The 21,580-nt window shown below is 39.4% G+C and overlaps 1 protein-coding gene across 1 annotated transcript; it reads left to right on the plus strand.

Moving 5' to 3' along the window:
• Positions 1-5: 5 nt before the first annotated feature.
• On the plus strand, positions 6-20,726 carry SEPTIN2 (septin 2). Its single transcript, XM_059855034.1, has 13 exons — positions 6-104; positions 2,383-2,417; positions 3,534-3,654; positions 6,809-6,895; positions 7,799-7,922; positions 11,057-11,191; positions 11,422-11,539; positions 12,832-12,933; positions 13,257-13,402; positions 14,044-14,127; positions 16,288-16,345; positions 17,610-17,722; positions 18,129-20,726. The coding sequence occupies exons 2-12, from the start codon at positions 2,409-2,411 to the stop codon at positions 17,712-17,714; spliced, it is 1,089 nt and encodes a 362-aa protein (XP_059711017.1). The 5' UTR covers positions 6-104; positions 2,383-2,408; the 3' UTR covers positions 17,715-17,722; positions 18,129-20,726.
• Positions 20,727-21,580: the final 854 nt, after the last annotated feature.

A 21,580-nucleotide genomic window follows, 5' to 3' on the forward strand; every position in this document is an offset into this window, starting at 1 on the left:
CACCGCCCAAGGGCGGGGCCTGGGGCGGGTCGGCCCCGCCCCCTCCGCCGGCCGTGCGCGCGCGGGAGCGGAGCTCAGGGCTGGCGGCTGCGGGAGGTGCTGAGGTGAGGGGCCCTGCCCCGCCCCGGGGAGTCCCCGGCAAAGGGACCGGGCCTCAGGGGAGACGGCGGGCAGGAGCGTTGGGAAGGGGTCTGTCCTTTTCAGCCGTGCAGACGGACCCCCGAACCTGAGGGGTTCGGTTGAGGTGGGGTGATGCTGGTGAGGAGGGAGCGGGACGATGAGCGCTGCGGGCTGTGCCGGGGAGGTGAGGCGCCCTGGCCGCCCTCGCAGCGCGGGATCTGGTGCTGGTATGGGCCGCCATGGGACCCCCGGGCGGGGGCCCTGCCACGGTGTGCAAGGCAGTCGCTTCTGAACATGCTCTCGTAGAAAACTCCAGCCGCGCTATACCGACCAGCTCCCGAGGAAAGTCTGGGCTGCTTCGAAGCGCCCGAACCCCGATCTCAGCCCCAGCTTCCCCCGTGCGATGCTCTGGGCTCAGGTTTGCGGTGGGACGGGGCCTTGGCCTTCGGGTTGGGGTGTGCTCCCGCCTGTGTGGGGGCGCTCAGACCTGGCGGGAACGCTCTGGGAAACATCATTCCTGAAAGTTTTCTGTGCTCGGTCTGTATGTTAAAATATAATGTAGCTGTAGTCGTCTGCATAACCCTGTTCGCTGCTTCGTTTCCTCAGTAGCTGTGAGAAAATTTCCTCTGCTCTTAGCCCGCCTCTGAGAAATAGTTGGGTGACAGACAAGTCTCACAAATTAAAAGAATGTTCCTCTGTGTTCCAGCAGGATCTAGTTTTGTTTGGCATTGAAAACCTCTCATGGAGAATGCTTAAGCAGGAATCAATGACATCACTGGGCAGGAAACACTCTTGGAAGGAAGAGTTGCTATCAGAGCAATCTTATGTGATAAAAGGCTCAAGTTCTTCACTAGCTGAATACATCACGGGTCATAGATTGTTTTGTGGACTGAAATGCAGATGTTGCAGATACTAGGTTTTCTTTTTATCTTACAATTTCACTTGAGAGCCATGTTATCCAGTTTTGATTTTGTGTCACTAACCGAGTTGCCAGATTTTTCTCAGCAAATTTGGCTTTGTGAGAAAGGGCACCACGTTGCTTCAGTGTTTAACATCTTCAGTCTGTAACTCCCATCAAACCGAAATGAGGTTAAAATTGTGTGAACATACACCTATATGGTAGCTTTGAGAAGAAAATCCTGGGCATCATCCCCACATTGAAACAACTTTAGCTGGTGCCTGACACAAAAAGTTGGGCTTCTGCTGTCTAGTGCTGGGCAGTTTGTTTTGATTCCAAGGTGTCTCTTTGCTGGGAGGAACAGACTGAAGGGTGCTGCAGACTGAAGCAGTTTGGTGTAATTTCATACAAACCTGAACTTGCTGACAAAATCTGCTTGGAAGATGGAAAGAATCAGGCAGTGATAATATCAAATCCATGGAAATAAAGTGCAAGTGAGCTTGGTAAGAGGTGGCTGAAGGATTTGGGAGTGGGAACTGATACCTTGTGGTAAGAGGGTGAGCCAGGGGAAGGACTGGAAAGGGGAATTGAGCTCTTTATCACTTGCAGATACAGCATATGCAGACGTTTTTGTTGCCACAGTAAATCACATGTTCTCCTGAAATCATGAAAGCTAGTGGTTGGCGAGTCTTTGTTAAGAGATTTTTTTTGCACAGAAGTGTTAGATAAGAAATCTTTAAAAAAATTTTTTTGTGCCTGTCTTATATTTCCCATGCAGCTACATATGAAAATTTTATATTGGTAAACAGAAGATAGAATGACTGAGTATGCAAGCATCTAGTTAAAAGAGGAAGAGAAAAAGTTTCATTTTGAAGCTGTGAGCTCTTTACAAAACACTCAAGCATGGATGGAAATGTTAAGGAGAAAGAGGCTTGAAAAGAAAAATAATACATGAGTTAGGGTTTTTTTTGGCCTTGAAGAAACTGTTTTCTTTAAAGAGCAAGGGGTCTTTTAGCAAGGTGTTTGGTTTGGTTAGTTTCCGGAAAGGATGTGGGCTTTGAAGGCTTCAGAATGGTTTGTCACATATCTGCTGCCTTCAGCACCCCACATTCATCTTGCTTGAATTTCTTGTCTGACTGCATTTATGGGAGCAATGATAGCTGAAAATTCTGCCCCTTGTTAGTACAGAAGAGTCAAATACTTGTGCCCAGTGAAGAAGTTGACACTGTTTCAGAGTCTGGACATTCAGTCAGGGATGCTCCTTTTTCAATTTAGTGTGCAACAGCAGGTATTACTCTGGTTTGTGGGTGAGTCTTTTCCTCATACAATTTTTAACAAGCTGATAAACATTATTATTTTTTCAGATTTTTTCTCCTGTCCTTCTCTAAAAATGTCCAAGGTAAGAATAACATTTGTCTTCCAATGTAACAGTGGGAAATACATGTTTTGTTTTTAAATACTGATCTTCAATGACAAATTGTGCAACTTGCATCTGTTTGATGATGAGGGTTATTTGAAATTTGCTGTCTATGGGAGACACAATATTGAAAGATGAGTGATCTAAGACATAGATTAAAGTAGTTTCATGCAAATATAAATCTCTTCAGTTAACTAATACTCTTGGAAGGATTTCATTTTGGTCAGAGTTGTTTAAAAGCTCCCTGGTGCATCTTCATTGAGACTTCCTTTCTGCAATTTTTGAGCAGGCATCATTTAAGAAAATGGTGGTTTAGATTTAATTTATTTTTTTACTAATAGAATCAACTGGTTTTCCAATAAAATCCTTCATTTAAAACATTGTAACCTAAAATATGATTGTCATGCTGGGATTCATCTCATTTTTGTCTCCTGGCATTTGATATGATGGGTAGAACACCCATGTTGGTTTATTGGAGAGACATGAGTGATAAAAGGTGCTTGAGTAATGTGTTTGAAGAGGGAACTAAGAGATGTAAAGATTTCTCTGCCATGTCTGTAGCAGTGAGCATTCTGAACACTATTGTGTAAATTCCCCTCACCCTCCCTTGAAGAGAGCTCTCTGAAGAGCACTCCCAGCAGATGGCTTTCACTTCACAACTTGCTCAGGGTTTTCCTTTGGATGTGCTAAAAATGGATCAGGAGTAGCCATCTTTTTATTCAAGTCCATAGAAAACTATTTTATTTTAACTGTGTGTGAAGACTGTTCAAAAAGTGATTAGTGCCCACAATTAATACTTTGTCAAATAATTATTTGTGATTTTGTTTCTGTTTTACTTAAAGTGATCTTAGCTGGATATCTGAACAAGTGAAGCTTTGTTTTTTAAGCTCTAGGTCAATGTAGTTGTTCTGCACTTCTTTGTGAAACTGGTGAGTAATAGGAACCCCTGAGTAGTTTCCTCTCTATCACATAGCTTCAAACCTTTTGAGTTAAGTGAGGAAAGCAGTTATACAGACTACTAAGTCTTGAGTGGTTGCTTGTTGTAGTCTTATTTTATTTTTTAAGTCTTATTTTAGTCTTATTTTATTTCATTTTTAGCAACAGCCTGCTCAGTTTACCAATCCAGAAACTCCTGGCTATGTTGGATTTGCAAACCTTCCCAATCAGGTTCACCGAAAGTCTGTGAAAAAGGGGTTTGAATTTACTCTGATGGTGGTTGGTAAGGAAGCATTTTATAGTTTTTCTCACAATTAGTACTTGCTCACAGGGAATTTGAAGTTAAAACAAATGTTTTTTGCACTATTTTAAGGCTTCAGCTTGCATCAGAAACTTTGCTTAACTGTTGCATTTAGATTTCTTTTACATTTTGTTGATTCTTGCAGCAGTTGTTAACCACAGTGAAACCATGGTTGAATACAATAATAAGTTTGTGGGGGAAGAAATTTGATTGTGCACTCCAGCAATCCTTCCTTCCTTCCTTCTCCCCTGTCTTACAGGATTCCAGCACTCCATTTAAAATGTAGTTTAAAACTGGTTTTGCATTTGAATACTGTCTTAGCTCACTTGTGTGTTTTGATTAAGAGACTTGTATTAAGGAGGCCATTCTATTTAAAATGTTGTTTATGCTTCTTCAGTTCAAAACAATCTGAACTCTAGTCTTTTCAACCCTTCCAAATACTCTTGTGAAAGAGTGAGAAAGACTGAGAATTGAACCAGTTGGTTTTGATGTGAGCTGTTACTTTTTACTTTGATCATGACTTTATGTTAGCAGTAGTAACCTAAAGTGTTATTCTGTTTGATAATTCATTGGGAGTCTGTGTTGGTAAAAAATCTGATGTCTGCAGAAATACCTTGATCCTTTGAGAAATTGGTTGCTATTCTTGAAAATTAATAAGACTCCCAAGTTAGGCTTGGGTGTTTTCTCTGTTTGTGAGCCATAACTTGTGAGTTTTGGTGTTTGAACTCTGTAATTCTTGCTTTTAAACAGGCTTTCACAAAAAGTACCCTAATAGAATTAGGCTCTTCATTACCTGGCACCACAAGAAATAAATCTCATTTGTGTGCTAGATTTGCCTAAGAGAGATCACAGTGGGAATGAGCAGGAGAGGTGAGATAGAGCATGATAGGAGGTGTTTAACTTCTTAATGGTTTTGGATTTCAGTAGTTACAGGGAGAGTCTATCCTCAAACCTTTCATTAGTTTTGCCAGATGACAGCCCTAGCACTGCTTTTGTCCTACTTCTGTATTTTGTTCTTCAGTGTTGTACAAAGTTTGCCCTTATCTTTGTCTTCCTAGAGATTTATTGTAGTTTTTTACTGTGTCTTTCATTGGATTTGATTTGGATGACACCATAAGATATCTCATAAAATCTAAGAGTAAAACCAAACTATAAGTAGCTGCTTCAAATTATTCTGTCTACTGTAGCTCTTTAGAATTTACTGTTCAGTGATCCTACCAGTGTGAACAGTTCTGAGAAAGAAAATATTTGCTTTCTCTAAACTTCCAGATCTCTTTGAATTCTAATTGCAAATTCTGCCACGTAAAACAGTTCTGGAAAAAAGCAATGTAAAATTATATAGACCAACAGTTGTTTCTTGTCTCTTGTAAAATAGAAATAGAGGGGAAATGATATGGTGTAAGAGTAGCAGAAAGAGAATTAATCCACCCATGTTGGAGTGAAGTGGAACTTTACTGTTGTTGCCTGCCAGTATTTTAAGGGATAAATGAAAACTAAGGGAAGAGGACTTGGAAAAAAAATAATTTCATTGAAAATTTGGAGTGGTATTTTAGATACACTAGCAGAGGGAGACAGCTGATGTAAGATAAAATAAACTGTGCTTTAAATTGTTGATTATTTCAACAGTTTGGAATGTGAATGCTTTCTCTTCAAAGATGCCTGGAGTTTAAGTATGTTCTCTTGTGGGCTGTGTCACAGTGCCTGTTTTGAGCTAGCATTTTTCATTCAGTTGCCATCCTCCTTCATTTCTGAGCAGAATAATACATTAAAAGGTGCCTGTGCTGACAGAATCCTAATCAATGATTTTGTCTTTTACACAGCTTTTGCTAATGTTTTATTGCCCCTGCTATTGTTTACTGTGGTATCTGAAAATATGAGCTGTAGTTTATAAGAATTTGGCTGCTTGGCTGTGTTGCTCCCAGAGAAATCCCAGTCACTTGTGTTTATTTTTATGTTCATTCTCATTATTAAGCTATGACTTCATCTAAATAGTTATTTCACTTAAGAGTCACTAAACTGCTGTAGCCAATATAATCATTGACAGTGACTATGGAAACTGATTTGGTTTATGTGCAATATTTACCCTTACTGAGACAGTGGAATGTGGCATTGGATGAAATCATACTTTTCTGATTTTGCTGAAATGATTCCATGTGACTGTTGAGTTACTCTGGGTGTGTGTCACCTTCACTGGTGCAGGCTGCACTGGCACAATCTGATCTTCAAAGCTGCATTCTGTAAGGCATTTAAAACTGGCAGCTCCTACTCAAATCTTCATTTCAAAACAGTTTCTGTCCTTTTTTTCTGTTGTTCAGATGTTTTTGTCGGATTCATATTGCAGTGTTACTCAGAGATTCTGTGGCCCATCATTTTTTAAGATTTATTTTTTTTAAATTGAATCCTATCGACACCTGAAATAAAACTAAAATTTTAGAAAAAGATCTCTTCAGTGAACTCAAGTACTGAGCATTTCAAGTTGCTACTCTTTTTTATGCTATAAACATTTGTTCTGATTAAAATCTTCATCTTTAATGTGTCTAAATTTTCCTCATGGCCATCAGTATCTCTAGAACAAAAAAATACTTATGTTACAATTTGGTAATCCCCAAGTTCATCAGTATAAAAAAATGCTCAGTGGCCATATTCCTCTTGCTTTGAGTTCTTGTTTGCCATATTGGCATAAAACCCAGAAATAAATCCCACTTTATGTAGCCTGGCTGTACAGAAGTTCAGCAATGCAATTTTCATTGCTTAAATTGATGATAAAGCCTTGACAGGATATAGCTTCTCACTGGGCATGATATTTCACTTTCTGGAGTGATAACAGAAAAGCTTGTCTTAAGAAATCTGGAGACATAAAATGGAAAATATAAAGTCTAAATGGGTCATAACTCCACTTGACTAGCAGCATTAAGTACAGATCATCAGTGAAAGCTCTGGGAAAGTGCATTACAAAGGCAAGATGGAAAAATTGTTTTTCAACCTTTTTGTATAAACTTGGCTAATCCAAAATTAGAATTTGTAAATTCTTACTTGAAAAAAATATGAAAAAAAATCTATAGTCAGATAATACTGTCAGATACTTTTGAAATTATTTATGTAAATATTTTGAATTTATCTTTATATTGAATCACAGGTGAATCTGGATTAGGAAAATCTACATTAATAAACAGCCTCTTCCTGACAGATCTCTACCCAGAAAGGATAATCCCAGGAGCTGCTGGTAAATACATCTTTGCTCAATGGTTTTTGGAGTTGATTGCTTTTATCTTTGAGTTTTGGTAAAAGCCAGCAGTGATTTCTAGCTCCAGTAGTTTCTAATGCATTTCCTGACACTTGAGCTGTTTGATAAAACCATTTTCCTCTGCAGCCAGGATGTCTATCAGGTCTTTGTTATTTAGTCTTTGGGTGTATTTGTAGTAACACATAGAAATTTGATTCCTTCTTTTGCTTAAAAACAGTCTTTGTGTCACAGTAAGATAAACAATCAACTAAAACAGTCAGAGAATTTATTTAGTTTTTAATCTGTTGCAATTGTAAACATATGAATTGTTTATGCCTGTTTGCACCTTATTCCATTTACTTTAGATTGATATTTAGTGAATGAGAACTTCACTTCCTTTTCTTCTTCATTTGCTTGTGCTATTTTTGTTATGTTATTCAAGGTGTGCAATAATCCAGCAAAAGAGAACATTGTAATAAAAGAAAAGATGCAATTTTTCTCTTTTTGCTACCTGTTGAATGACTTGCTTTAATGATTTTATCATGTTAGCTGATGATTACTTTTAACTTCCAGCCTTAAGAAAACAATCCATTACATATAATTTTATATTGTTCCCTCATTAGTGATGGTTTTGTTTCAGTCCCTTTTGCCTTAATTTCTACATTATTTTTAAGAAAAATATGAAATCTGATACTTTTCTTAAAAACAATGTAGAAATCTCATACTCAGTCCTTTAATAACACTGAAGGAATTTATGTACTGAGTCTTTTTGTTATCAGGCCTTAGAATGCAATCGATAGAATAATATTTATGTGTTTTATCTGCCAGTTAATCTTTGGAGCTGATCTCAGAGTGCCATGGTCTCAGACTGGATTGGGCAGGATGCAGTTTGTTGTTTTTCAGATAAGATTGAGCGCACGGTGCAGATTGAAGCCTCCACAGTTGAGATTGAGGAGAGGGGCGTGAAGCTGCGGCTGACGGTTGTGGATACCCCGGGATATGGGGATGCCATCAACTGCCGAGACTGGTACATGCACAGAGAGCATCTCTTGATCTATCTATGGAGAATGACTTAGATTTCTTATCTCTCCTGGAGGGTGAAAGTGTGCTGTGTGTCTGGGAAATGCTGAATTTGAGGTGGGATTTTTTGTTTCCTAATTTTGAAGAAGCTCGATTTTGGTGTTATGAATGAATTCCAATACACGTGAAGAGGCATCAATAACTTCAATACAACTTGAAATAAATTTTGTGACACTTTTTCTTTCTTTCTTAACTTCCATTTTGCTTGAAAGAGCTTTAAGTGAGCAATGATCTTGAGTCTCAATAATACTCTAGGAAAGTAAATCACCTGCTCTTCAGTGCAAGTAAAAACTCACTCCTCGATCTTGTCCACATTCACTTGAGCATTCTCAGATTCTGTGCCTAATTTTTAAGTGCTTTTCATTGACTTAGATTTTGTTTGTTTGCTTAGGTTTATTTCTTTTTACAAATTTACATTATAGTAAATACTGAGAACTAATCTTGAGGTCAATAGCAATCAGTTTTCAGTGGTAATCCCTTTTTCCACGTCTCTCAAACCCCCGAACCTCAAGGCAACCTCTGCCTTTCCCCATAATTTTGGAAATGAAATTTCCTGATAAAGTGAAATTCAGCTTCAAGATCACATGTCCTGTCCTGGTGAGTCCAAGGGCTACTGCATGAACAATCTCTTGTTTCATTTATTCAAAAGCTTGTTGTTGTTCAGGACCACACTTGAAGTAATTCTTCTTCTGGGTCATGTGATAGAGAGGCCTTGCAATCTGACTGTGCTCTGGAATGTGCACCTTACAAAATCCCACAGCACCTGGGAAAGCCTGAGCTCATTCCTGCTGGTCACTGGGGACAGAGCTGCTGTATTATTGACCACATCCTTTGGAGTCTGACAATGCCTATTTTGCCATTTTACTCCTAAAAACCAGATTTCCTGAGCTGGTCCCTTGACCTTACTTTGTTTTATGGCAAAACCAACCTTCAGGAAGATCTGGATTCTCCCCTTGCTCAAAAACTTCCTCTGCCATGTTTCCTCACATGATGATGTCATCAGTGTTCTGAAGCCTTACACTTCAGGAGTAACATCAGCCCTTCTCTTCTCTCTGAGGATCTGCCCTCTTGAAGCTGGAGCTGCATTTATGCTTGAAGAATTTCCTGTGCTGGTTGTACTTCCTCTCAACTCCTGCACCCCTGCTGCTGAGGCAGTGGTGGGTTTTCCATCCCACTTCCTCATGTCTTTTCTGTGGTCATGCAGGTAAAACCACAGGTAACCACGTGGTGTACATCCTGTCTCTAGAGGATGGGGGTGTTTGTTCCCAGCAGCAGAGACTGGCCCATTCTGGTGGAGTATGGAACACTTCCTCTCTAGTTTGCTAGAGTTTTTCAAATCTGTTCTTAATCTTGGACAGTCTTTCCACAGCTGAGGTGCAGGTTGGTAGGGAAGAAAAAAAGTTATATTCATGTTGCCAGAGCTGGGTCACCTGAAGCACTGTTGGCTCTCCTTCTTTCATTGCCAAAGAGTTGACATACAGCAGTGGTGTGCTCTGTACAAACTTCTGCCACATGGATTGTGTACAGTGGACCTTATCTGGATTTAGAGGGGACTGATACTTATTTGGGCCCCTATAGATTGCTTCCTGCACAGCTAATTCTCTCAGGTACTGGATACCTTCCTCTATGGCCTTCCACCTGCCTGGTCACACCATTAGATCATCCTTGAGATGATACCTTTCCCTCACACTTGACAGAAGTCACCACCAGAGCTGAGAGTTTCTGTCTTCTTCCCAATGCCCTTGTCAATGCCCACATCCCAGGACAGGGGTTCCAGTTGCTTGGTTTCCCTGTGGTCTGGTTCCATGTGGTGGGCCACCATGTCCTGGTTCTAAAGCAGCCAGGTTGCCAGGGTCTCCCCCAAATGGCAGCTGAAATCTTTTCACATTATCTTGCAGCTCACCAGGGGTAGGAATTGGGTGATTATCTCTGGTCCCGCCTCTTCCTCCTCCTGTAAGGGCTCTGCTTCCTCTTCATCCTTCACTAGGCAAGCTGATTTGGTCTTGGTGGTCTTGGATTTCTTCTTCTGTGTAGGGACAGCTGTTTGTGGCACAGGTTGTGGCAGTGGTTCAGCTGCAGTTGGAATGGCTGTGGTGCCTGTTGCTCTGCTTTCCTCCTCCTTGCCTGAGGATGCTCTCTAGTGATGAGCAGTGTCCAGTAAATAAAATTCAGGGCTCAGCAAACTGCAATAAGTTGCTCCTCTCTGGAGTTGCCCCCTCCTGTAGATCTGGGCCAGAACCAGGACACCAGTAGACAAAAATTGGATATGAGCAGGCAGTCCCTGAAAGCCATTAGTGTCCCAGGCTGCATCAAAAGCAGTGTGGCCAGCAGGTTGAGGGAGGGAGTTCTGCCCCACTCCTGTGAGACCTGCATCCAGCTCTGGCCTCTTAACACATGGCAGACATGGAGCTTTTGGGGTAGATGCAGAAGAGGACCACAAAAATGATCCAAGGGCTAAAACAGCAGTAAGGAGAGGCTGGGAGAGTTGGGGTTCCATCTGAAAAAGAGAAGATCCAGGGAGACCTTACTGAGGATTTGAAATACATCAAAGGGGCTCACAGGAAACATGGAAAGAGACTTAATACCAGGGCCTGTAGTAGCAGAGCAAGGGACAATGGTTTGAAACTGAGAGTAGATTTAGATTGGATGTAGCAGAGACTTTTTTCCAGTGATGGTGTTGAGGCCCCTGGCACAGTTGTCCAGAGAAGCTGTGGCTGCCCCATCCCTGAAAGTGTTCAAGGGAACCCGGGACTAATGGAAGGTGTTCCTGCCCATGAGAGTAGCTTGGAAATAGGTGATCTTTAAAGGTCCCTTCCAACACAAACCATTTATGATTTTAAATCAGTTTGCAAAAAGAACCTTAAAATATCTTGAAAATGTGTAGTTAATGTTAATCAAGATATAAATATAAATTTTAAGGTCTGTGCTCCTCTATGTTCCCTGTTCTATAGAATCAGTAATTGAATTTTTGTCCAGCAGAAGACTGGTTCACCAGCAGCTTAGTTGTTTAATATTACCTTTGAAAGAGTCCTAAAGTTGAGGACCATTTGGTGATTGCTCAAATCTGTGTTTGTTTTACAGCTTTAAGACCATAATCTCTTACATTGATGAGCAGTTTGAGCGATACCTGCATGATGAGAGTGGATTGAACAGAAGGCATATCATAGATAATCGAGTTCATTGCTGTTTCTATTTCATTTCACCATTTGGTCATGGGTAGGTGCTTCTCTGTCATTTTTTTTTTTACATTTTATTTTAGAGAGGTGGTTTGTGCCTGGTGACTTAAATTTTCAGAATCAGGTTGCCATTACTTAAGCAACTGCTATAACTGCTGACATTAATTGGCTGCTTTCTTTCTCACTGTACAAAGAGAGATATTTATGTTGAAGTGAAAATAAATTGGTAATTTAGAATAAAAATAAATATTTTCCCCATTTTAATTTTAGCCTTAAGCCTCTGGATGTTGAGTTTATGAAGGCCATACACAACAAAGTAAACATTGTACCAGTGATTGCAAAAGCTGATACACTTTCTCTGAAGGAGCGAGAGAGACTAAAGAAAAGGGTGAGTGTTTTTCTGGCTTGCAGAAATGTGTTGTGCTTTGGTTGTGGCAGTGTGGTGGGTGAAGAGAGGGGCATTCTCATTAACCTTGCTCTGTCCTAGCTGAGGAAAATAAAATCTCATGCACAGTGTAGCATCACTTAATATGTAGTTTGATATCCTGTAAAATATTTTATTATGTATTTAATGAGAAATTGTCCTTAGAATGTTCTTTGCAAAGTAGCAGTCTGGCTACATTTACAATTAGATTGAGTGAATTTTGAAACTTTGGAAAAATATTTAAATACATTTGCTGATGGTAATTGCTCTGTTACCTGTTTAATCAGTCCCAAAGCAGAGACAGCATCTGCATATAGAATGTACATGTGTATATTTGGGTTTTTTACCCAGTCAGAATTCTGATGGTTAAAAAATAGGATTTTCAGAGATGTTTCTGATTGTGGGGTTGTTTTTCTTCCCTTTTGTCACTCCTTCTAAAGCATTCCAGTTCTGTCTTCCAGAGGCAAGACCTCTTAACACATCCAGTCATGCAGGACTTGATGCTGTATTTGCTGGGAGGAGGTGGGATTCAACAAACCATCATGAGCTAATAACAGCTATGAAGTTTAGAAAGAAGTGTTAGAATTAACTTGTCAAAGGCATGCTCCAGTCTTAGCTCTTGCATTGAAAACTTTGATTCTTGTCAGTTATTCTGGAAATCCTTATAGCTATTTTACCCAATCTGGAATAAAAATAGAGACTTTATCTATAGTATACTCTAATAAGTATGTTTAGAGTGCTACAATTCTGCAGAAGTAAAGATTATGCTTTTATAAAGAGCAAAATTTGGGGTCTATGGTAGATGGATTCCTGGTGCAGATGCCATTACTGTCAATCATGAAGAAAAAAGTATTTGTAGTGTTTATATCTCAGTTTTTCAAACACTCCCATTCCTACCCCCCCAAGTAGTAATTCAGAGGTAAGAGCAAGGAGGTTAAACTGTAGAAAGCAAGTATGACTTCTGAGTCAACTCCTTTATTATTACCAAAAAAATTGCAAAGGTTTAACATAGCACAGTTTCCACAAAGGATGGTGGTTTTGTGAACACTATTGTTTGTATGAAAGTCTGTGGCCAGTAGTTGTTGAATATCATGAAGAAATGTAATATTTAAAACTAAATGCTTGTTGAGCAATTTGGATCAGTAAGATAAATCCAGATTTCTTAAGAGACTATGTATTAAGTAATTTTATGTTAAGATTTAAAAGTACTGATCCTCCATGTACATTATATTGATTTATTTTATTGCATATCTCAGATTCTGGATGAAATAGAAGAGCATGGTATCAAGATTTATCACCTGCCTGATGCTGAATCTGATGAAGATGAAGATTTTAAAGAGCAGACCAGACTCCTGAAGGTGTGACTGGTTTAATAGATTATGTACATGGATAGTATATTGTATTTTTTCAGACTGTTCTGATGGCTTTAGGACAGGACCTGCAATGCAACCTGGAGTGAGTCACCCAGGTTCACACAGAAATGAGACACCTGAAGTGTCTCTGCCCAGGCCTCCCTAGCTTGGAAGATGGTGGCAGCAGTTCTTTTATTTATTTTACACCTTTAATTTAAAATAATTACAAATTTATTATCATAAAATGCAGTGCTGAGCAGAACAAAAGTTGTTCTTGGAGTTGTTGGTCCTGGTTCATTATAAGTAATTTTTGCTCTTTTGGCTTTCAGGCCAGCATTCCATTTTGTGTAGTGGGGTCCAATCAACTCATTGAAGCAAAAGGTAAAAAAGTCAGAGGTCGGCTCTACCCGTGGGGTGTAGTTGAAGTGGAGAATCCAGAGCATAATGACTTCCTGAAGCTGAGGACCATGTTAATGTAAGTTAGAACATCCCCATTAAATGGTAGTTTCGAAAACAATCACCAAGATAATCAAGCACTGCCGTGGGGGTTTGCAGCAGTTCTGTAATCCCTGGACACATTCAGAATTTGTGTGGCCATGAGCAGCCTTGACACAGCTGAGCTAGGCCTAGTCAGGGGTTGGACCACACAGGACCCACAGGTTCTCTCTGATCTGAATTGCTCAGTGATTCTGTGAAAATACTGATTTGTCTGCTTCTTTTGTCCAATGTAGTGTTGAATTGCTACTCAGATCCCCTGGAACACAAAGCAGGTTGTGCTGATTCCAGTATAAGTAGATACATTTGCAAGGGAGCAGACTTGAAAAGCCCCCTGGTTGTTTTTTTTTTTCCTGGTCTTTGCTACTCTGTTTTGCCTGCTCAGATTAGTGTAAGGCCTCGCCCAGGAGTGCAGCTTCTGTCAAGGCAGTCTCAGGGCTGAGGTGACCTCTCTGTGTCCTTTATTGCACCAATTTAACTGAAATTAGTTTTAAATTAGTATGCTTAGTGGGTGTGCATGCTGAGCACATTGATCCAAGACAGTGCTGAATGCCAGAGTTGCTTAAGCAAACTGATGTGACACAAGGATGTTTTATCTTTTAATTACTTTGCTTCCTCCAGCACCCACATGCAAGACCTTCAGGAGGTGACCCAGGATCTTCACTATGAGAACTTCCGCTCTGAGAGGCTCAAACGAGGCACCAGGTTGTCATCTCATGGTTACATGTTGCTTTTTCCTTTTCTGAATGTGTATTTTGCTGTCTCTCTGTCTCACCTACCATTTCATTGCTAGGATTTGGTAAACCAAGGGTAGCTCTGTAACTCCAGTCACCATCAAGTTCTATTGAGCAGCTTACAAAGAGTGTAACAAAAAAGATTTGGTAAATCTGAAGTGATGGTGGTGGAGTTAGAGAATCTGTGCTTTGGTCTGAGGCTTAATCATAGTTGGGTGGGAATGTTGAAGGTACTAAGCAGGACAGATGTCTATGATACATATCTTTAAAAAATGTGCAAATCAGATCAGAGATGATATCTTAAAAAGAGTGTGGGTTTTTTTCAGAATTAACAACCAGAATATTTGGATGGGACATTTCAAAAGGAATGATGAAACTTTTTTGCAATGCTTTATTAAAAATGACATACATAAATAGTAGCAGTCTGATAATGACTGTTAGCCCTGTTTTGAGCTGGCTTGGATAGGGCACAGCTTTCCTGGAAAGAGAACTGGGCAAAACACCCCATTTTTAAATACAATAACAGGGTCTGTAAAGATGAGTTGGGGAGTTCTTGAGGGTAACTATATGTTTCCTGGTTTAGGTGTCTCAGCTGCATCTCTTCTTACAGCCACTAGAGGGTTCCAAATTGCACATTTTGGGGTTTTTGGGGCATTTTGCAAGTTTCCCCATCAAGCTGTAAACAGACATTTTGTAATGTGTCTGGTCAGTTTTTAGCAAAAGGAGTTTTCCTTTTAGAGTTTTCTGCCTGTAGCATTGGCCTACAGGCAAGATAAAATGCTCTTCTCTCCTGATTTTAAACCCTGCTTTCTGAAATTCAAGGTAAAAGTCCCCAAACTTCCCAAGTTCTGGCACTTCTTATCCAGCAGGTGTGTACAAAGGCCTTAGAGGTAATGTGACCTAAGGTCATCCAATTTTTAGAGGATTTCAAGTTGCTGTTAAGTTGGGTATGTGAAACTAAAACATGTTTTTGTATATTTTCTAGTTAGGTGGCCCATTTGCTTTCACATTTCTGAAATGGTACTAGAACATGGTTAGGTTTACTGTAAGTGGGGATAGATTTCATGTGAATTTATTTCAAGCTTGCACTTCTGCTACCAGCAGTGCTTGACAATAGGTGTTTGTTTAACTGTACTTACTAATGATCTCAGAGGTTTTGGGGCACAGCAGACTTTTTTGCAAAGTATTTATTTACAATAATTTATTTATTTTTATTTACACAGGATTTTTTTACAAAGTATTTCTCTGTTAACTTTTTAACAAACACCAATTTGTTTGCTTTGCATGTTTGATGGCACTTGCTTGATTAGCTCCATTAGTAGATCTCTCCTGTTGTGACATGGAGAAGGAGAAAGCTATTAGCAAAGTGGTGGGAAATCTTGAATAAAGCCAGGTGGGAGGCAGTCACTTCTCCCAAGTAACAAGTGATGCAATAACAGGAAACAGCCTCAGGTTGCACCAGGGAGGTTTAGACTGATATTGGGAGAAACTTCTTCAGAGAAAGGGTGTTTGGGCACTGGCACAGGCTGCCCAAGGGCATGGTGGAGCTGCCATCCCTGGAAGTGTTCAAACTGCTTCTGGATTTGGCACTGGAGTGTGGAGTTTGTGAGGTCTCCAGGACAAGGTGAGAGATGAGGAATCTGACTCCATGTTCTCAGAAGGCTGATTTATTATTTTATGATATTATATTATATTAAAGAATGTTATATTAAAACTATACTAAAGAAAGAGAAGGATACAGACAGAAGGTTTAAGAAGAATGAGAATGAAAAACTTGTGATTGACTCTTCAGAGTCCAACACAGCTGATGGTGATTGCTCACTAAGTAAAAACAATTCACATGAAACCAATCAAATATGCACCTGTTGGTAAACAATCTCCAGACCACATTCCAAAGCAGCAAACACAGGAGAAGCAATCAGATAATTATTGTTTTCATTCTTTTATGAGGCTTCTCAGCTTCCCAGGAGAAGAAATCCTGGCAAAGGGATTTTCTAGAAAATATGACAGTAACACTGGGGGACGTGGTTTAATGGTGAACACAATGGTGGGTTAATGCTTGGACTCTGCAATCTTATGTTTTTCCAACCTTAATGATTTCATGTTTCTAACAATATTAATATTATTTTAGGAAAATAGAAGATGAAGAAGTAAATAAAGACCAGATTCTGCTTGAGAAGGAAGCAGAAGTAAGATGACAGAACTTTGTATTCTTGTAATGGGGGAATTTTTGTTCTTTTGTTGCTACTTTAGAGCAAATATTTATATGATCTTGGTAATTTATAAAGGAAAAACAGTTATATGCCAATATAAGGTTATTTAAGGTTCACTAAGAAAGCAGAATGAGAAGAGGTGAGAGGAGACTCAGGAGAGGGAGTTTTTGGAACAAGTGGAATCTGGTGAAACATGATTCCATTTTACTGATCAGCAATGGATGTAGCACACACTGTGTGGGCAAGGAGAACCATCCTCATGGGAATAAGGGTTCTACAGTTAACAGCTGCAGACTGGGACAAAGTCAGTTCAGCTCTGCAGCAAAAGAGAGAATGATGGTAGAAATGGTCAGAAATAAAAAATTAAACTGAAATTCTCATTCTGCCACTATGACAAATTCATAATGCATAGATCTAATGCTGCTTTTCCTGTTCCTCTAACCTGTAAAATCTATAGATAGGCAAGACTAGAAAAAGTGCAATGAAAAGCAAATGTGGGCAGAAAGGCTGAAGGGGAGACCTGAAGTAGGTCCTGTGCTAGGGTAGATGAGATTAATAGCCTTGTTGAGAAGTAGATGACAGAAGGGAAAGGGTCTGACATGATCAGATGGCAGCATGAATGGGAATCTACTACACAAGCAAGAGGTCATGGTTAATGGGATTCATAGATGGTTTATTTCAGTTTAAAAAGCTACTTCTAACATAGTCTGTTAGTCTAAAATGCAGTACTCTAAAACTGAGCTTCAACCAAGTTTAGTCATGCTCGTGTCTCACTGGATGGTTTGCCTGTAATACTTGCTTCCACCTAGTCATCCCTAGCAAGGGAGCTGGGGAATAATCCTGACAATTGTTTTTTTGGAGGACACATGCAGGAGTAGTTTGGAGGAACGTATTCAGGCTGCCTTTTTTTTTTCTTCCATTTACACTTTTTACTAAGTGTAAATGCTTGTTCAGTACTTCGAAACAATAATTTTTATACATGTAATGTCAGAGATTTCCACTTAGGGATGCTTAAAAATCCCATCCCACTGTATAATAATAAACCCTATTTATTTCAGTCAGTAAATGCCAGCCTCTTCAGTGATGAAGAGCAGTAAAAGAAGATGCCATAACCTGAATACATTACCTGTCAGATAAAGAAAATGCAGATATGTGATCCCTCTTTAATAATAAGAATTAGAGTGGTGACAGTGAAGAATTATATTCTGAGCTACAGAATTCTTCTGTGCTGCTTTTCCAGCTCCGTCGCATGCAGGAGATGATTGCAAGAATGCAGGCACAGATGCAGATGCAGATGCAAAGTGGAGAAGGTGACAGCAGTGCAGTTCATGGGCACCATGTGTAAAGTCTTGGGTAAGATGCTCAAATAGCCACTTAAAGGGCTTCTCCTTTAGCTGCTCTCTAATGTGCTTGGTATTAAGAAGTTTTGGGAAAATGTTAACGAGATGGGTTTCCATAGGTTTCAGTCTGAATTTTAATTTATAAGGATTAACTGCTGTTTGCAAAGTTAGATGGCTTGGAATCAAACTAAACAGTGTGGTGGTGTGTGTGTATACATATGAAAATTTCCCAGAAAGTCAATACAATATATCCTGGTAAGAATTATGGAAGAAGTCTTTGAAATAGTTTAACCAGGTTTCTTAATCTCATGATGAAGTCATTGTTTACTTGTGACTTATAAAATGTGTGCAGTTCTTTCAGGTTTCTTAATGTGAGAAGACTGCCGATCTGAGATGGTATTTTCCTGTCTTGTTTTTAGATTATTTTATCCCCTGACTCACAGGAGACCTCCTGGAGCTGGATTGCAGTGGTGGAAGTCAAAAGGATGCCTCTTGCTTCCATGTGATCTGGAGCTTGCTCTGGAGTTTAATGTGGAACTGTTTTGTGGTAACATCTTGTGAGATGTATTTCATAACATGTAGTCAGTTGGTATTTTTACATATTATACACATTTGACTTTCATTTTCTTTAGTCCTTCTTTTCTTGAGGTTATTTTAAATTTCCTATTAGGGATACAAAATAGTCATTGAAAGTTTTCTAGCCTGATAAGCAGTAGATAATAATATTTTTTTAATATACCTTTTTAGCTCCCTGCTTTTAACTTTGTATTCCATTTAGAAAAAAATAGCTGTCAGTGATACCTTGTTCAGTGCCAGGTAATAGTCACCTCACTAAGGTTGCACCCCTGCAAGGTTAATTTTATAAATATTGCAGTGTTTACATGTGTGTGTGAGACCAGCAGCCCTTTCTCTGTCTCTGCTCACAGCAGAGGATTTCCTTGGCCTCTGCAAAATATCAAATGAAAATTCAAGCATGCCTTGTGTCTTAGCAAAAGAAAGAAGAGGAGATGCCTCTGTGAGAGGCATACTGTATGTTACATGACAGGCATTATTTCTTTTAGATTTAACCTTAAGGGTTATTGTTCTCCTAAAATCTCTTACTCTATTGCAGCTAATTTTGAATAGTTTCTTGTAGGCCATCACAAATCACTCCTGCTATTTTCTGGCATTATTGTAGCCAAATAAACTTGAATAAGGCTGATTTTATTGTTGAATGAGGTATACTCCAAAGAGTAGTTTTCTATGCATGGGTGTTTCCTATATCCAAAGGATAAGAAATTCTATAATTCCTACTAAGTATTTTCATACTATTTTTAGGGCATTGAAAACTGTTACATGTAGTAAAAATATCTATTAGCACACTTCTCTTTTTAAAAGTGACCTGTTCCTGACAGGATCAATGCAAACTGTATTTTAAGTTCTTGCTCCAGGATGGAGTCAGCAGTATTACTTCAGGAGAGACTGTTTTCTTTTATTAGGCCAAGGTCACTTTTTTTAATCCTGGTAGCAAAGGAGACTGTTTTTAGCTTGGCTGGGCTTGTGCTGCAGATCATTCCTTGTGTTGTGTTTGCAGCAGATAATCAATGATCAACACAAGTGCCCAGGTGGTGGCTGACAGGGCAAGCAGTGACACAGCCTGGGTTGTTTGCTGCTCCTGATAAAGCCAGCAATGAGATTTCTTCATCTGATCTATCACAAAACATCCTTATCTGAGCAGCTAATAAACAGATAGATAGAATTGCAACTTCTTTTGGCTCTTTGAGCTCAGGTGCAGCTGTGACTTTTGTAATTTTGTTAATGTTCCTGTGAAAAAAAAAAAATAGAATTTCTACAGCTAATGTTTAATTCCAGTGGTGCTTCAGTGGCTAGATTAAATATAAATATCAATTGAAATTTTTACCTGCCTGAAACTGCTGTTTTATGTTTGAATCTTTCTAAAAATGTGAAGTAAAATCCTGCATTGTAGCTGGGGATCTCCAGCTCTCTCTTCCAAACAAAGTTGGACACAACTCATTTGACACGACTCATTTTCCCTTACCTTGACAAAAGTAAGAAAATGAGAACCTTTTTGTATGCACAGAAGAGTTAAATCCCATTTTGTCAAATCTCTACATATAACATTTGGATGGAAAAAACATGTGCTTCTAAATTCTTGAATTGCTTTTTCAAAAGAAGGTGTAGGACCAAAGTAATGTAGCAGCACTGTCAGAGAACACTCCACAACACCTTATTTATTTCTATTACCATGAGCCTGTACTTGAAGAAAAACTGTGAAATGTAAAATGTCTGCACAGGGGCCTGGTTGTACTTGTCACTCTCACTGTGTATATTGGGTTGATAGGTTTTTTCCCTCTATTTTTAACATAGGAACAAGAGCACATTGTCCATTCGTTTAGTGCTGTTTGGTCACCATCTGTGAAATTATTTCTTTGAAATATTTACATATCTATTAAAATATTTGTTCACGATAAAGCATTTCATGTTATTATTAAGCAAAAAAAAAAAAAAAGTAAGTGATCTAAAAATTCAACAGGATAAATAGTTTTGTATGTTGTTTTGGCATTTAATGGGAAAAACCAAGTTTGTGGCACTAGCCATTTTAGGTGATTAATTACTGCTTCTTCCCAAGCCTTTGGGACAGTTGTTCATAGTGTGCCTGATGTCTCTGAAGGTCTAGTTCCCCTTCACTTTTCTTGGGATTCTCTTGAAATGGATGGTTTTGTGCTAAGGCATGAAAAGCAAGACTACTTTTCTCAGAAAAGCTGCTGGTAAAAGAAAGATATGAGTAGCAGAAAGGCCTGGGGACAAAAGGTAAATTCTGTTTGGTGGCTTGCTGAACTGGCCACAGTTCTTTTGCTTTTACTGTGTTGTGATGGTTTTTATATTGGGAGTAAAAATACTTTGGCATTTGCAGAGCTTTATAGTTGATAGCAAAAATTACTAGTTCTTGGTACAAAAACCTGTTATGATCTATGTACTACAATTAGCTAAAACTGTAATAAAAATGCTAAAAAGCTGTTTTGTGTTTATTATGATTCTTTATTGTACTCAATACTAATTTGTGGTGATATGTTTGAAATATTGTCCTGTTCCAGCCAGGGCAGCCAGTAGGGCAGGGTTGGAGTGGCAGTGGGTGGGGTTGGGCTCCATGGTGAGCATTTTTCCTTGTGAAGCTCTCTCTCTCTTTTGTATCATTTTTGTTATTTAATATGGTTGCTATTACTGTTCTTTTTCTTATCTCATTACTGTTTCCAGTAAATTGTTCTTACAACATTTTGTGTTTCCAGTTCTCCTCTCCATCCTGATGCAGAAAAGAGGGAGCGAGTGATTGGCAGCCTGGTTTGGAGTTTCAGTGGGAACACTGAATTGGGGAATACCATTCCTAAACCAGGACAGCCTTAATTCAGCCCCAGTGTGGGGCACAAAGGGGTGAGATAACCACAGATCTGCCCAGAGCAGGTTGGAAACAGGTTTGATCCAAGCATTTTCTGTATTTGCGAAGTCACAATGTTGCTTGGTCTGTTCGTGTGGGTGTGGTGCCTAATTCTGTGTATATTGCCCTAGATGCTCCTCATGGGGTTTTTTCAGGGCAGGGAGAGCAATCAGGATTGCTGTGGGATGCCACTTTGACATGATAACATCGAGGACAATGAGGGTCACTTGCTGAGTATTCAGTGTTGCTATGCAGGGAGAACAGGGAAGGATGATTTTCCCCAGCTTTTCACCCCTTTTTCCTCCCTCCAGCCTGTTACAACAGCTTTTGAGAGTTTTGAATTCCTTTTGTATGTTAAGGAAAGCATGTTCTTGTTGCTAAGTGTGCCAGATCTACTCAGTGGGCTCCATACCATGTTGAGAGTCAGAGCAGAGATTT

This window comes from Haemorhous mexicanus, chromosome 10 (assembly GCF_027477595.1).
Source record: "Haemorhous mexicanus isolate bHaeMex1 chromosome 10, bHaeMex1.pri, whole genome shotgun sequence".
Lineage (NCBI taxonomy): Eukaryota > Metazoa > Chordata > Aves > Passeriformes > Fringillidae > Haemorhous > Haemorhous mexicanus.